General features: G+C 43.7%; 1 protein-coding gene across 3 annotated transcripts in view; it reads left to right on the plus strand.

Moving 5' to 3' along the window:
- The first annotated feature begins 1,368 nt into the window (after nucleotides 1–1,368).
- The window catches only part of col1a2 (collagen, type I, alpha 2), a 15,591-nt gene continuing 3,749 nt past the window's right edge, over nucleotides 1,369–13,210 (plus strand). The window contains exons 1-42 of one of the 3 annotated variants that reach the window (XM_025065150.1): nucleotides 1,369–1,572; nucleotides 3,176–3,180; nucleotides 3,971–3,982; nucleotides 4,225–4,260; nucleotides 4,551–4,634; nucleotides 5,175–5,231; nucleotides 5,352–5,396; nucleotides 5,504–5,557; nucleotides 5,649–5,702; nucleotides 5,796–5,849; nucleotides 5,969–6,022; nucleotides 6,390–6,443; nucleotides 6,659–6,703; nucleotides 6,818–6,916; nucleotides 7,016–7,069; nucleotides 7,267–7,365; nucleotides 7,552–7,596; nucleotides 7,718–7,816; nucleotides 7,899–7,952; nucleotides 8,033–8,140; nucleotides 8,216–8,269; nucleotides 8,375–8,473; nucleotides 8,675–8,728; nucleotides 8,848–8,946; nucleotides 9,049–9,102; nucleotides 9,192–9,245; nucleotides 9,361–9,414; nucleotides 9,582–9,635; nucleotides 9,741–9,785; nucleotides 9,965–10,063; nucleotides 10,163–10,270; nucleotides 10,369–10,422; nucleotides 10,533–10,586; nucleotides 11,226–11,279; nucleotides 11,377–11,430; nucleotides 11,546–11,653; nucleotides 11,783–11,836; nucleotides 11,923–11,976; nucleotides 12,105–12,266; nucleotides 12,387–12,494; nucleotides 12,865–12,972; nucleotides 13,075–13,128. In XM_025065150.1, the coding sequence (XP_024920918.1) occupies nucleotides 1,503–1,572; nucleotides 3,176–3,180; nucleotides 3,971–3,982; nucleotides 4,225–4,260; nucleotides 4,551–4,634; nucleotides 5,175–5,231; nucleotides 5,352–5,396; nucleotides 5,504–5,557; nucleotides 5,649–5,702; nucleotides 5,796–5,849; nucleotides 5,969–6,022; nucleotides 6,390–6,443; nucleotides 6,659–6,703; nucleotides 6,818–6,916; nucleotides 7,016–7,069; nucleotides 7,267–7,365; nucleotides 7,552–7,596; nucleotides 7,718–7,816; nucleotides 7,899–7,952; nucleotides 8,033–8,140; nucleotides 8,216–8,269; nucleotides 8,375–8,473; nucleotides 8,675–8,728; nucleotides 8,848–8,946; nucleotides 9,049–9,102; nucleotides 9,192–9,245; nucleotides 9,361–9,414; nucleotides 9,582–9,635; nucleotides 9,741–9,785; nucleotides 9,965–10,063; nucleotides 10,163–10,270; nucleotides 10,369–10,422; nucleotides 10,533–10,586; nucleotides 11,226–11,279; nucleotides 11,377–11,430; nucleotides 11,546–11,653; nucleotides 11,783–11,836; nucleotides 11,923–11,976; nucleotides 12,105–12,266; nucleotides 12,387–12,494; nucleotides 12,865–12,972; nucleotides 13,075–13,128 (2,820 nt within the window). In that variant the 5' untranslated portion in view covers nucleotides 1,369–1,502. The remainder of the gene's footprint in view (nucleotides 1,573–3,175; nucleotides 3,181–3,970; nucleotides 3,983–4,224; nucleotides 4,261–4,550; nucleotides 4,635–5,174; nucleotides 5,232–5,351; nucleotides 5,397–5,503; nucleotides 5,558–5,648; nucleotides 5,703–5,795; nucleotides 5,850–5,968; nucleotides 6,023–6,389; nucleotides 6,444–6,658; nucleotides 6,704–6,817; nucleotides 6,917–7,015; nucleotides 7,070–7,266; nucleotides 7,366–7,551; nucleotides 7,597–7,717; nucleotides 7,817–7,898; nucleotides 7,953–8,032; nucleotides 8,141–8,215; nucleotides 8,270–8,374; nucleotides 8,474–8,674; nucleotides 8,729–8,847; nucleotides 8,947–9,048; nucleotides 9,103–9,191; nucleotides 9,246–9,360; nucleotides 9,415–9,581; nucleotides 9,636–9,740; nucleotides 9,786–9,964; nucleotides 10,064–10,162; nucleotides 10,271–10,368; nucleotides 10,423–10,532; nucleotides 10,587–11,225; nucleotides 11,280–11,376; nucleotides 11,431–11,545; nucleotides 11,654–11,782; nucleotides 11,837–11,922; nucleotides 11,977–12,104; nucleotides 12,267–12,386; nucleotides 12,495–12,864; nucleotides 12,973–13,074; nucleotides 13,129–13,210) is intronic. The other 2 variants (XM_025065151.1, XM_008331326.3) reach the window with 2 other exon arrangements.

The raw sequence follows: 13,210 nt of genomic DNA on the forward strand, positions 1-13,210 counted from the left end.
ATTAAGGATACACAGAGACAGGAAGTAATGCACCGTCTTACTGGGGCTGAGGAGGTTAATTGGAGCTAATAAACACACTTTATTACACTAAGTCTTTCCATGTGTCTAAACACCCCCAACATGTATAGTTCTAGAAACTACTACAGAAGGTGAAATAGTAAATTGGTACATTTTCATACATATATTCTCATTTTAAAGTTTTCTTTTCCCTTTGAGAATGTCGGGAACATTCTTGGCCGACAGAATATTCACGGGGGAAAAAAACCTTTATATGGTGCAGATTTGAGAAATACTTTGATTAAATACTCATGGCAACAATAGAGTGTAGACTTTTACATTTTTAATACAACTGCACATCTGCAACATTGACCTGAGATGGTGTCGGGGCCATGCTGAGTGTTGCTGAAGGGTTGATGAGGGTAGATGACATGTCTGGTCATGTGGGCAGGTAGGGAGAGACAGAGAGGGAGGGGGGAGGGGGGGGGGAACTCAGCTCTGCTTCACACCTGTCTTTTGTGAGTCTGAATTTGCAGCACTCCAACTTGCACTGTATTTGAACCACTGCATTCCACCAACAGTTCCTTGTATACACTGATTGAAGGCAAGAGGCTTTCGACTGTGTTCAAGTTCTTTATGACTGACAAAGAATGAAAGTTAAACATTTTAATAAAAAAAAAAGTTAACATAAAAAATGTTGTTTTCATGTTGGCAGACATCTGACGTCTGGGAATGATTAGGGAATGCTTGGTGCGGGGGCAGTGAAACATGATGGATCTGCTTTGAAACATAAATCCCACGAATTGAATAAATGGAACAAAACCTCCGTGCGTAAAAGTCGCAGCCATTTGGACCATAAATATTTTTAAAAATCGATAACGATTTCCCACACGCCTCTACACTAACTCCCACTTTTTAAGTGTGTCACTTTTATAAAAATCCAACGCAAAAGACACGACGCAGGCTCTCCGGGTCCCAAATGGTCCCAGTCCACGCGTACCAAAACGCATTTTACGCACAAACTCTAACCACGAGTGCGCACGGTGTGGAAGCCGAGGCGCTCACGTCTGAGCTGCAGCCCGTCAGAGAGGGGGAAAAAACTTAGCCTTCCTCTGTCTTTTAAACCTCGACGCTGTCCACGTCCTCAAAAAGAATGGATCTAATTAAAACGTTGCACTCGTCATCATCGCCAAAGCTTTGCCAAACGCTCTCTGGTGGAGAGGAGGCTGGAAGATGCAGGGACACATGACTGACTGGGAGCTGCAGAGGGATGGGAGTCAGATTGGGTTTCTCCTCCCTGATTGGTCGGTGGGCTGACTTTTGACACGCAGACCAGGGACCCTCCTGCCGTATATATAGGCCTGATAGAACTTTATTATTCTAGCATCACGGCAGCAGGTTTCTGCTCAGTTTGGAGTTACTCGTGTCACCACAACTGTATGCCTGCTTAAGGTGGTTTAAAACAGGGGCTCAGCAGCACAAGGAGTCTGCATGTCTGTTTAGACATGCTCAGCTTTGTGGATACCCGGATTCTGTTGCTGCTTGCAGTAACTTCATACCTAGCAACATGTCAATGTAAGTGTGAATATCTGCTCTTTTCTTCTGTGATGGATATTCTTCTTTTTTAAATTTTTTTTCGGGTGCCCTTGCTTGAGGATCTTGCGCTTGGCTTTTGTTTGGGACTTACGTCATGGTCAACCTGAAGAACAGCTCAGAGCGCTGCAGAGTTAAACTGTCTGGATTGAGCTCTTTCAGAGGATTCTTCACTTGATTTTTATCTCTTTTTTTTTTTCAAAGGATTAAAGACAGATTAATTTATGATTTGATTAGTTTTCAAAAGGCAGAGGTTTCGCCCCTGATAGAAAAGTTGCGTTACTTTAGGGAAGCGTAACAAATAGTCTCTTTAGCGCATGTGAATGTATGAAAGTGGGTTTAATGGGTTTTTCTTTCGGACTAGTTGGAAAAGTTTGTGGGGCGTTGTACACATTGTTCCATCCTGACGTCCAGGGAAAGATGCTTCATGATAGAAAACTGCAATGGCTCCCCCTGGTGGCCAGGTTTAACCTAGCGTCACTGAATTTTTTAATTACCTCTTTGCAGAGACAAACTTTACGAGAAGTGTGGTAATGAAATTAAACCCATTTTTAAACAATTCAGCATTCATCTAATTAATTTAAACACACTCTCGAGTTGAGAAAATTTGAGAAATTTTGTTTTATGTTCTAAATTAACAGAATAAATGGTTAACATTTAGATTGTTGCATTAAGTAAACTCTAAACTACTCTAGGTCATTTTTAATAACAGCTCATCAAAGAAATAAAAAAACAGCCTCACGTCCGTCTGCGCCACCTTGTGGTCCAAACTTAGTATGACACATTAGAGGTCACATGGAGGTCCCAGCTGTGCCAAACCCCAGCCCTTAACAGCTGGTCCAGATTGATTCAGAGGAAGGGGCAGCACATGTTCACCTGTGAAAATGTGACATCAGCAGACAGTATGATTAAAACTTTAAACATATGGGAAATCCAAACTCTACAGCGGTACAATAACATTCTTTAAAGCAACAGGACTAACATATATCATACATTCCCTTCTTTAAATGTCACCCACGTCTACTTTGTAGACGTTGGCCTGGTATTCCTGTCCCAGGGGGATACATGCACTACCTGTTCAGGCCTGTTGGACTGCAGGGCCTTAGTACGTGGAATGTTATTTCTGGGATTAACACAGTGTACAGTGATGTCCCACAGGAACACATTAGGACACAGGCCTGTGAGACGTTAACAGCTTTCAAAGACAGTTACTAAATAAAAGTGTGCAAATTTATTTGTTGAAGCCTTTTCAGACCCATATGGTACACATCACTACAAGGGTTTGTGGCCCACATGTTGGTGTAGGTGTTAAAAGGACACAGACACACTCAGATTTTACTAAGTATTTTTAAGCAAAATCATTGATGCATCTGAAATTAAATATGGAAACAAAAGCACTTGATTCTGCAATAAAATGTGACCGTGATTGTTTTAAAGCTTATTTTTAACCATGCAGAGATAAAAACGGAAGATATAAGAATGTGAATTGTTCTTTTTTGCTCATGAACTTGACCTGTTCTAATGGATTTCTCCTTCTCTTCTCCCCTCCATCACCATGACCTTCTCCTCCATCACATCACTACAGATCAGGTTAGTATCTTAGCCAAACATGACCTTACCTTGTCTCGTTGCCTTTTCCTTTGCTGAGAAATGTGCCACAGAAGGAGAGACCTGAGCATTCTCAACCACGGCAGAGCCTTTCCTATCTGTCCCCCTGCACTGAAAGATATTTCCTTCAGTTTTCTCCTCTGCCTGTCCACGAGTAGGTGAGGGTCCGATTGGCTAAAGTCAGTCTGTGTCAGTGAAAGCTAAAACCGTGGTGCTGAGGCACCCACAGGGCCTGGCACAAAGGATCCTTTCTGTGGACGGCAGAGAGGGGGCAAAAAGAGATTTGGTCCCAACAGCTGGCCTGGGATCAGTTTGTAGATTTCCTCTGCTTCTTCATTTGCATTGGACTTAGGAAGTGAAAACTGATCTCCATCAAGTAGCAGAACCTCAAATATGTAATGATCAGTTTGCTGCTAGTTGAGATTGGCGCATCAGATTGAAAGCAGCAGCATTTAAAACATTGTGATTGTTTGTTAACGTTCAGAACCTTCCCTGTTAATCTGGACTAACAGCTCTTTCCTATAAGAGATTGGTTCAGGATGCTTTACGCTGCTGTTCCTTGAACTTCATCTGATCATTGACATCACATGCACACTGCCCTGCTTTATGACGTATTCCTGTTCCTGCAGAATCATAAATACAGACTGCATGCTCAGCTTGTGCAGACAACAACCTTAATGCTAATTTCTTCAATGAAATCTTTTTGACCTGACAAACCCTGAAAAGACTGTATAAATAAATGTTATATTTATTTATCTTCTTTTCTGTTTAGGGGAGAGTCAAGGTGAGCACAAAACTTTATGTCCTTTGTGCCTTTGAGCAGCTACTGTGTAGCATAACTGAGACATTATTGGTCATTTTAAGGTTAACACAGATTACCTCCATATTGATCATATTGATCATTTGTGAATTGAAGTGATAGTTTCGTCAGTGTAAATAACTCTGCTGTGCTGGGAGAGTTAAATCTGTGAGCTGTGAGCCGTCTGCTTTGCGTTTGAGTCTAACTGAGTCATTTCTCTGCTGCAGGGTCCCAGAGGAGACAAAGGGCCTCGAGGTGACAGGGTGAGATGAACTAACTCTCTGCTGTTTTCACATCATCACACACAGACATCCACATGTTCTGCTTTATCGTTTGTGTTTATTCAAGTACACTCCAGTTGAGACATGTTGTTTTGTTGATGTCATTTGACCTGCACCCCTGTAGGCCACTCCCCATTGTTTACATTCTGCTGTAGCATATGCACTAGTGATGATGAATTATCAAGACATTATTTTATGTTTATTCACATGCAAACATGACTGAGTGATTGGATTTCTGCATGTTTTCTGACTGAGCTGCCTGTGTTTTATAGGGTCCTAAGGGCCCAGATGGCAAAGATGGCAAACCCGGACTCCCTGGCCCCCCTGGCCCACCTGGTCCCCCTGGACTTGGAGGAGTAAGTGCACTGCTTGTAAAGCAACCGACCGCGACTCACAGAGACAGCCGGTATAATGACTTTTGCATGTGTGAGCTCGTTCACTTTTGTTACCTTTTAAGGAGCATTTCCAGCTTTACTCATTCCTAGCACCAATGATTTTAACTGGACCTAAAGACTAAGCATTTTTTCTCAGGCTCTGGTTTAAGTTAGGATAAAGATGTCAGGATTAAGGTTGTTAGTTATGAACTGTGTTGGTTTGTTTGGCTTAGGGTGAACGTTAGTAATTTGAAAACAGATCAAAGTTGTGCCAGGTGTGTAAAAACTCTGGCTCCAGTCTAATTATTGGTCCATATGATTATTATATCATCATATCATATTAGCTTTGTTGCTAATGCTGCTATTGCTACTATGTAATTGAATGTGTGTTTTGGTGGATGGAATTCATTGCAAATGAACAAATTTTCGTATTTTTTTAATATTAGTATCGTGGATGAAGATTTTTTAATTTAAATGGTTTTATTTGTTTGAATTAAATACATTTTTTGTTTGTCTCCATAGAACTTTGCTGCTCAGTATGATGGGGCAAAAGGCCCTGACGCCGGTCCTGGACCTATGGTAAGGATTCTGCCTTCTTCACAACCCTCCATCCTGATGCTGACTCTCCATACACGTTTATGAAGATGTCTTGTTCATACTTGCTCGTTGTTAATCCGTGACTTCTTCCTTCTTCTATAGGGTTTGATGGGATCTAGAGGCCCTTCTGGACCTCCTGGACCCCCTGTGAGTACAAATCGTAATCACCTGACTGCCTTATTGTCCAATTATTGATCATGACACCCTGGACTTGTATGTGCTGTCTGTGAGATAAACGTCCTCTTGTCCAACAGGGACCTCAAGGACACACAGGACATGCTGGTGAGCCCGGAGAGCCTGGTCAGACTGTAAGTAAATATTCAAAAAAATTTTTTTGGTCAGGTGTAAATAAGAGCTCTTTGATCTGTGAGATCCTTAATTCTTTTCTTCTCTGCCAAGGGCCCCGTTGGAGCTCGCGGCCCCCCTGGACCTCCTGGCAAAGCTGGCGAGGACGTATGTACACTCCCCCAGTTTCTACAAACACTTTTTTGATTTTTTTTTTTTTTTTTTTGTGGCTGTTTATTAAAATGACCCGTTGATTCTCAGGGTAACAATGGCAGACCTGGCAAGCCTGGAGACAGAGGTGCCCCTGGACCTCAGGTGAGACATTTTGACCGTAGCATTGGACTAAAACATGAAACATTGAACACAAACAGACAATAGCAATGATCATTTGAAATGTGTCCTAACAATTCTTTTCACTCTGCCTAAAATTATAGGGTGCTCGTGGATTCCCCGGAACCCCTGGACTTCCAGGAATGAAGGGACACAGAGTGAGTGTTGACTTCAGTGTCTGAACTTGACTTCACTTTTTCATATTTCACTCAGACCACTTGAAAAAGTTGGCTGGGAGAAGAAACAAATGTGCAGATATTTTTACTGCATCAAAACTTAAACTCCTGGAATTAATTGCGACATAACATGACTGATGACTCATTTCTTCCCACAACTGTGATGTCACATGACATCACATGATGGTGTCTGGCTGGTAAAGAGTTGTCAGACATGAATTTAAATAATTGTATTTAAATAATATTAAATGTATTTAAATAATACCAGCTCAGGGTTTTATAAGCTCCTCGTCAGAGGCAATGAAATATAGTTTTTGAATTGAAATATCACTTTTTCCCTGCCCTTTAGGGTTACACCGGTCTTGACGGACGCAAGGGAGAGCCTGGTGCCGCTGGACTTAAGGTGAGACGATGCACAATCTGAGTTCTTTTTTCTCCGAGTTTAGTTTTCATTAGTTCTGCATTGATGTTGATCTCAGAGTAGATTGTGACACTGTCAGGGAGATGTCCATTCTTGTTCTATAGCTGTGGCTTTTAGCTCAGTCACTACAGGTGACTCTGTATGACTTAAACATAACAATCGTCAGCATCAAAATCCACCTTCTCCTTCTCCTACAGGGTGAGGATGGTGCCCGTGGATCTAACGGAAGCCCCGGACTGGCTGTAAGTTCATTTATTACAGAAGATCCATCATTAATAATAAAAATGAATATGCTAGTACTGCAGTAAAAACACGGGTCTCACCACCGCTGTTTGGTCTGTGGATTCTCCATGTAGGGATCTCGCGGCCTAGCTGGAGAGAGAGGTCGTCCCGGCCCTGCTGGCCCAGCTGGTGCTCGTGGTGCTGATGGCAATGTTGGACCCGCTGGACCCGCCGTAAGTGATATGAAATGATATCATACGCAAAAAGTGTCACGTACTTTGTACATGAAAAAGTGTATATTCTAATGGTGCGTCTGCTGCTCCTCTGCTCAGGGACCCGTCGGTGCTGCTGGTCCCCCAGGTTTCCCCGGTGGCCCCGGCCCCAAGGTGAGTGTGATGTCACTTCCTGACCTTTGACAACACTTTCATAATAGATCAGAATATGGTAGAGCTCTGTTATAGATTTGCAGCAGTACTGTATGTAGAGCCTTCATGAAAACCTTTGATATCATCCCCGTGGGAATCATGGAAAGAAGAGTACAGTGCACAGTACATGACGTGTCCGTGTGTGTCATCTCTAACAGGGAGAGATTGGACCTGCTGGATCTACTGGCCCAAGTGGACCCCAAGGATCCAGAGGAGAGCCTGGTCCCAATGGTGCTGTTGGCCCCGTTGGACCTGCTGTGAGTAGATGTTTGATTTTACTGCAAAGTACTGACCAAAGGATAGGAACTGGGAAATACACTGTGTTTTTGTTATTTGATTACTAGATATTAACCTCACTGATAGTAATTGTATTTTAATCAGTTGTAATTTTATTTGTTGGTAAAATCGATTTTATTTTTGACGTGTCATCGTCTCTTCTTCAGGGTAACCCTGGTAACAATGGCCTGAACGGAGCCAAGGGAGCTGCTGTAAGTGTTCACTTCCACCTACACTAGAGTACTTCATACATTATATTCACAAATATTGGATTGGATTGGATTTAAGTCTGAATCTATGAGTGGGTGCTTATCTGTCCGTGGTTGTCTTCAGGGTACTCCTGGTGTTGCTGGAGCTCCTGGATTCCCCGGACCAAGAGGAGGCGTTGGACCCCAGGGCCCTCAGGGTGCAGCTGGACCTAGAGGCCTGGCTGTAAGTCCACATGCAGAAACATGTTATATAACATGCACATCCAATAACTTTACACCCACATGTTTGCTTCTGTCTGTTTTAGGGAGATCCTGGTGCTCAGGGTATCAAGGGAGATGGTGGTCCCAAAGGAGAGCCTGTAAGTTCATGTCCTGTTCCAACTTTTAAGAATGATTCTGAAGATGTCTGACCACTAAACCTCTTTGCTGTTTTCTTCAGGGTAACGCTGGACCTCAGGGACCCCCTGGACCTTCTGGTGAGGAGGGCAAGAGAGGACCTACTGGTGAGATTGGTGCCAGTGGCCCTGCTGGTGCCCGTGGAGCTAGAGTGAGTACCACTGCTGCTTCAGTTCATATCCATATTCTACGTTCACCTACTCATACTGTTGGTCATCTCCCATAGGGCGCTGCTGGAGGCCGTGGTATGCCTGGTCCTGATGGAAGAAGTGGACCCCTGGTAATTTTTTTTTTTTTAGCTGACCATATAATTTGGATTCTTACCTCCTAAATGAAGTGACATCAATCTCAAACATCCTCCTACATTTTTGTGTCCTTCCTCTAGGGTATGCCTGGTGCTCGCGGTGCCACTGGATCTGCTGGACCTCGTGGACCCCCTGGAGATGCTGGTCGTGCTGGTGAGCCTGGCCCAGCTGGTCTCAGGGTGAGTGTTTGACTAATTCTAAATAGTAAAACACTGGTATTTAATATCTGTCCAGATTTATTTCTCTGTCCTCACACCTCAAAAAGAGCGACAATAATATCTCACATACCCCTTTAGATGGGAGAGACCCCTTAAGGCGTTGCATTAGCATGAAATATAGTGAGTCTAACATTTCAACTGACAAATGTGTGTCTTTGACAGGGTCTCCCAGGAAGCCCCGGAAGCTCTGGACCCCCAGGAAAGGAGGGACCCGCTGTAAGTAAAACCATTCTTTTAGTTCATTAACAAGTCCACACACACCCTAAAAATATATGTATACAGTAGTACTTACAGTAAGCAACCCCTCCTGATGTCCACCCTGTCTCCTCCGTCAGGGTGCTGCCGGTCAAGATGGCCGTGTCGGACCCCCTGGCCCAACTGGACCCAGAGGTCAGCCAGGAAACATTGGATTCCCCGGACCCAAGGGAACAGCTGTGAGTAGAAGTAAAACGCAGACTGATGGAAGATCAACAACAACAACTATGTCGAATTCTTCGTGCAGAACTTGAACATGACCTTCCTCTTACCTCCTGTAGGGTGAGCCTGGCAAGCCTGGCGAGAAAGGAGCTACTGGACCCACTGGTCTGAGAGTAAGTCAAATACAAAAATATATATACTTTACATATTTTCATAAATGGAAAAGCCAACATTGAAGTAATAAATATCTGTTTCTACTCAGGGAGCCCCAGGATCTGACGGAAACAATGGAGCCACTGGAGCCATGGGACTAAGTGTAAGTCTGAATATAAACACTGTTATTGTTCAAATATATATATGGAACTTTATTACCCTGTGGTTGTCGATGTGCCGCCTTCAACGCTGGCGCTCTCTCTTCGTCCCCTTTACAGGGTGGTGCTGGTGAGAAGGGAGAACAGGGACCCGCTGGAGCTCCTGGCTTCCAGGTTTGCATTTTTTTTTCTCACTTGCCAAAAATCACACGTTTACAGAATATTTCATATATGTTTATATTAGCCGATTGAAGTTTAGAGCAGGTGCTCCATGGTAAATGCCCCTCCCTCTCTTCTCTGGCTCTGGTCACTCTCTTGGTGCTGATGCTGACTTCTTTCAGGGTCTGCCTGGCCCCGCTGGACCTGGTGGTGAGGCTGGCAAGCCTGGAGACAGAGTGAGTAGTACACAGATACAGCGATTTCACCTGTTGCTAACTGTTAGTTATACCAAATATACCAAAACACTGTACGTCTCTAAATGAGCACTGGTGTCTCTGCAGGGAATCCCAGGAGACCAGGGAGCTGCTGGACCTGCTGGTGCAAAGGTGAGGTCACCTGTTCGTTTCTGATTAACTGATTCTAGTGACTAGTTTGCACTAGTGTTAGTGAATATTGAATACTAGTGTTCAAACAAGATTGAAGTTTATATTAATATCTACATATTAATATCTATGGTAGAGGATCTCCAGTGCGTGAGCTCAACTGCTACTTACATTTGTTCCAGGGAGACCGCGGTAACCCCGGTGCTGCTGGTGCTACTGGAAGTCAGGGACCAATGGGAGTCCGTGGACCTTCTGGACCCCCAGGACCTGATGGTGGCAAGGTAAAGGACCAGTCTCTGTTGTGGAAACCAAAATCTAAACAAAGTTAGCCGACATCATCACAATATGTTTGAAACACATTTTCTTTTGCCTGCTTCCAGGGAGAGAATGGTCCTGTTGGTGCTGCTGGTGCCCCCGGACACCAGGGACCTGGTGGTATGCCTGGTGAGCGTGGTGCCGCTGGTACTCCTGGAGGCAAGGGAGAGAAGGTGAGCTCCTTCTCCGGGCAAATTCAGCAGCATAGTGTGTGAAAAATGTTTCTTTATGAGGTTTTCGCTACACTTTTCTTCCTTCTTCTTCTCTACAGGGAGAGCTTGGACACAAAGGCCCTGATGGCAACCCTGGCAGAGATGGAGCCCGTGTAAGTCAAACCCTCAAATCCTCTAAAACTTCAGTTATAAAAATGTAACCATAGATATTCGATGGTTGCACTTTAGCCCCCTGACTGATCTTGTGCTCTCTCTTTACCAGGGTCTGCCTGGACCTGCTGGTCCTCCTGGACCCACTGGAGCCAATGGTGACAAGGTGAGTAGATGTGTGAAAATGGTGTCTTTATCAACAAAAGCCTGAGAAGACAACACTAGCGTATTGGTCTTCAGGATTCTGGCAGTATATATATTTAAATGTATTACCACACGTCATATGGTCTGCCTAAATATGCCACTATCGTCTTCTAACTCTATTCAAGATGGCCGCCCGCTTTAACACTTTACCACTAACCTAGAAAATAAAATAAAATTCTGAGTCACTGAAATAAAATACCAACTGTGATATTTAATAACATAAAGTTGAAAAACACCTTTTAATTTATATCTTTTTCATTTAATTATTTTCTTTTGATGTCTGACTAACAAGAACATCAACACTGCCGCCTGATGGTGACACTGAGTATTACACCTGTGGCTGATTTTATTAAGCAGATATGATTGAAAATTCTTACATTCCTGAATGTTTTCTAACATTTTGTAAAATTTTTAAATCTGAGCAAATGACTCATCAAATGAAATATTAAGTTTCTCTTAATTTGTAACTAAAATAAAAAATATATAAATATGCAATAACTTTACATGTATAAAAAAGGTTTTTTTATGTGTATCCATTTTCTTCCTGGACTTGGAGATGTACTTGTGAACACAAAGCTTGAATGTTCTTCTCTTCCTGTAGGGTGAGGCTGGTTCCTTCGGACCTGCTGGTCCCGCTGGAGCTCGTGGAGCCCCTGTAAGAAGCCCGATGATAAAATATATACACCACAGATGATACCATGCAAACAAAGACTTGAGACAATGCAAGTGTTTCTGTTGTCTTTTCCTTACAGGGTGAGCGCGGAGAGGTTGGACCCGCTGGATCTTCTGGATTCGCTGGACCTCCTGTACGCCTCTAGCCACTCACATTATAGTAGCAATGGCCTTTGCATGTCCTATTCAATACACACAAATGCAGCTGCCCAGATATTTATCTTGCAACGTTGCTCCCTCTCCACACAGGGTGCTGATGGTCAGGCTGGAGCAAGAGGAGAGCGTGGACCTGCTGGTGGCAAGGGAGAAGCTGGCCCCTCTGGCCCTGCTGGACCTGCTGGACAGTCTGGACCTGCTGTAAGTATCAATATGATTTTAATGACAAACTTGTATGAGACAAAGCTCTTATTACCTTTGACTGTCAGCTACAAGAGGATTTCAACATAGATAGTAATTCAATTTCTCATATTTCTCTTTTGTTTCTAGGGTCCTTCTGGCCCTGCTGGACCTACTGGTGCCCGTGGAGACACTGGCCCCGCTGTAAGTACTGAACCTCCTATTGAGTATTATTCACCTGTATATATTGTCAGTGGTTAGACTTTTTATTTGTGTGTTTCTGATATCAGGGTCTGACTGGTTTCCCTGGTGCTGCTGGCAGAGTTGGCCCTGCTGGTCCCGCTGTAAGTGCTATCTTTTATATAAAAATATACCTGCATACGCAGAGAAACAAAGTAGACACCAAAGTGATATGTGTCTTCTTCACTTGTTATCGAGCCATCATGTGACGTGTCCTGCTTTTTCTCCCCAGGGTATTGTTGGACCTCCAGGTGCTTCTGGTCCCGCTGGTAAGGATGGTCCTCGTGGTGCCCGTGGTGACTCTGGTCCCGCTGGTCCTCCTGGAGAGCAGGGTATGGTTGGACCTCCTGGTGCTTCTGGAGATAAGGGTCCATCTGGAGAGAGCGGTCCCGCTGTGAGTCATTGTTCATTTCCCACAGAATTTTTAAAAATCTCTGGAGACTTTGTTGTAAAAAAACCCAACGAGACCTGATGATGTCCATCCTGAATGCTTTTATCCATGTTCTGTCCTTAGGGTCCTCCTGGTGCTCCTGGTGCCAGTGGTCCTCTTGGTCTTCAAGGATTCGTTGGTCTGCCTGGTACTAGGGGAGATCGTGGTCTGCCTGGTGGTGCTGGTGCTGTGGTAAGACCACCATAGAGTCATGTTCCACTTGATATTCTTTAAACTAATGCTGTTCCAATAGCAGCAGGAGTAAACCTGTGGTTAAAAGACAAACAAGTCGTCTCCTCAGATTTGAATTAAAAATGCTCTGAGGAAGATCAGAATAAAAAAAAAAATTTTTTCTTATGCATTTCAACCTAATGGTCATTAAAGGCAACATGCTTAAATTGTATTATATATATAATGCATTATTGAATTATATCCATTGAACAACATTTACTACCATAATACATGTTTAGAATACTTAATTCCACCTGATTGCCTCACCTCTTTGGTCAATATCAATCAAAAAGAGTCTCCAGTCGTTTCTTTCTTCTGTGTCCTACCGTAGGGAGAGCCTGGAAGACTTGGACCTGCTGGTGCTCCTGGAGCCCGTGGTCCTCCTGGAAACATTGGTCTGCCTGGTATGACCGGACCTCAGGGAGAGGCTGGACGTGAGGTGAGGATTAACTTTCAGTGACATCATGCACAAAACAACAAAGTTGAAGCAACTTCAGGTTGCTAATAAAGAGGCTGAAACCATGATCTTTGCTGTCCACAGGGAAGCCCTGGTAATGATGGACCTCCTGGCCGTCCTGGTATTCCTGGATTCAAGGTAATGCACTTCTCACAGTTTTAAAACTACTCAACCGACACAAACACATGTCAAGTGTGGTTTAATGTGAACATGTGGTTTC

This window comes from Cynoglossus semilaevis, chromosome 18, assembly GCF_000523025.1.
Source record: "Cynoglossus semilaevis isolate Cse_v1.0 chromosome 18, Cse_v1.0, whole genome shotgun sequence".
In the NCBI taxonomy this organism is placed as follows: domain Eukaryota; kingdom Metazoa; phylum Chordata; class Actinopteri; order Pleuronectiformes; family Cynoglossidae; genus Cynoglossus; species Cynoglossus semilaevis.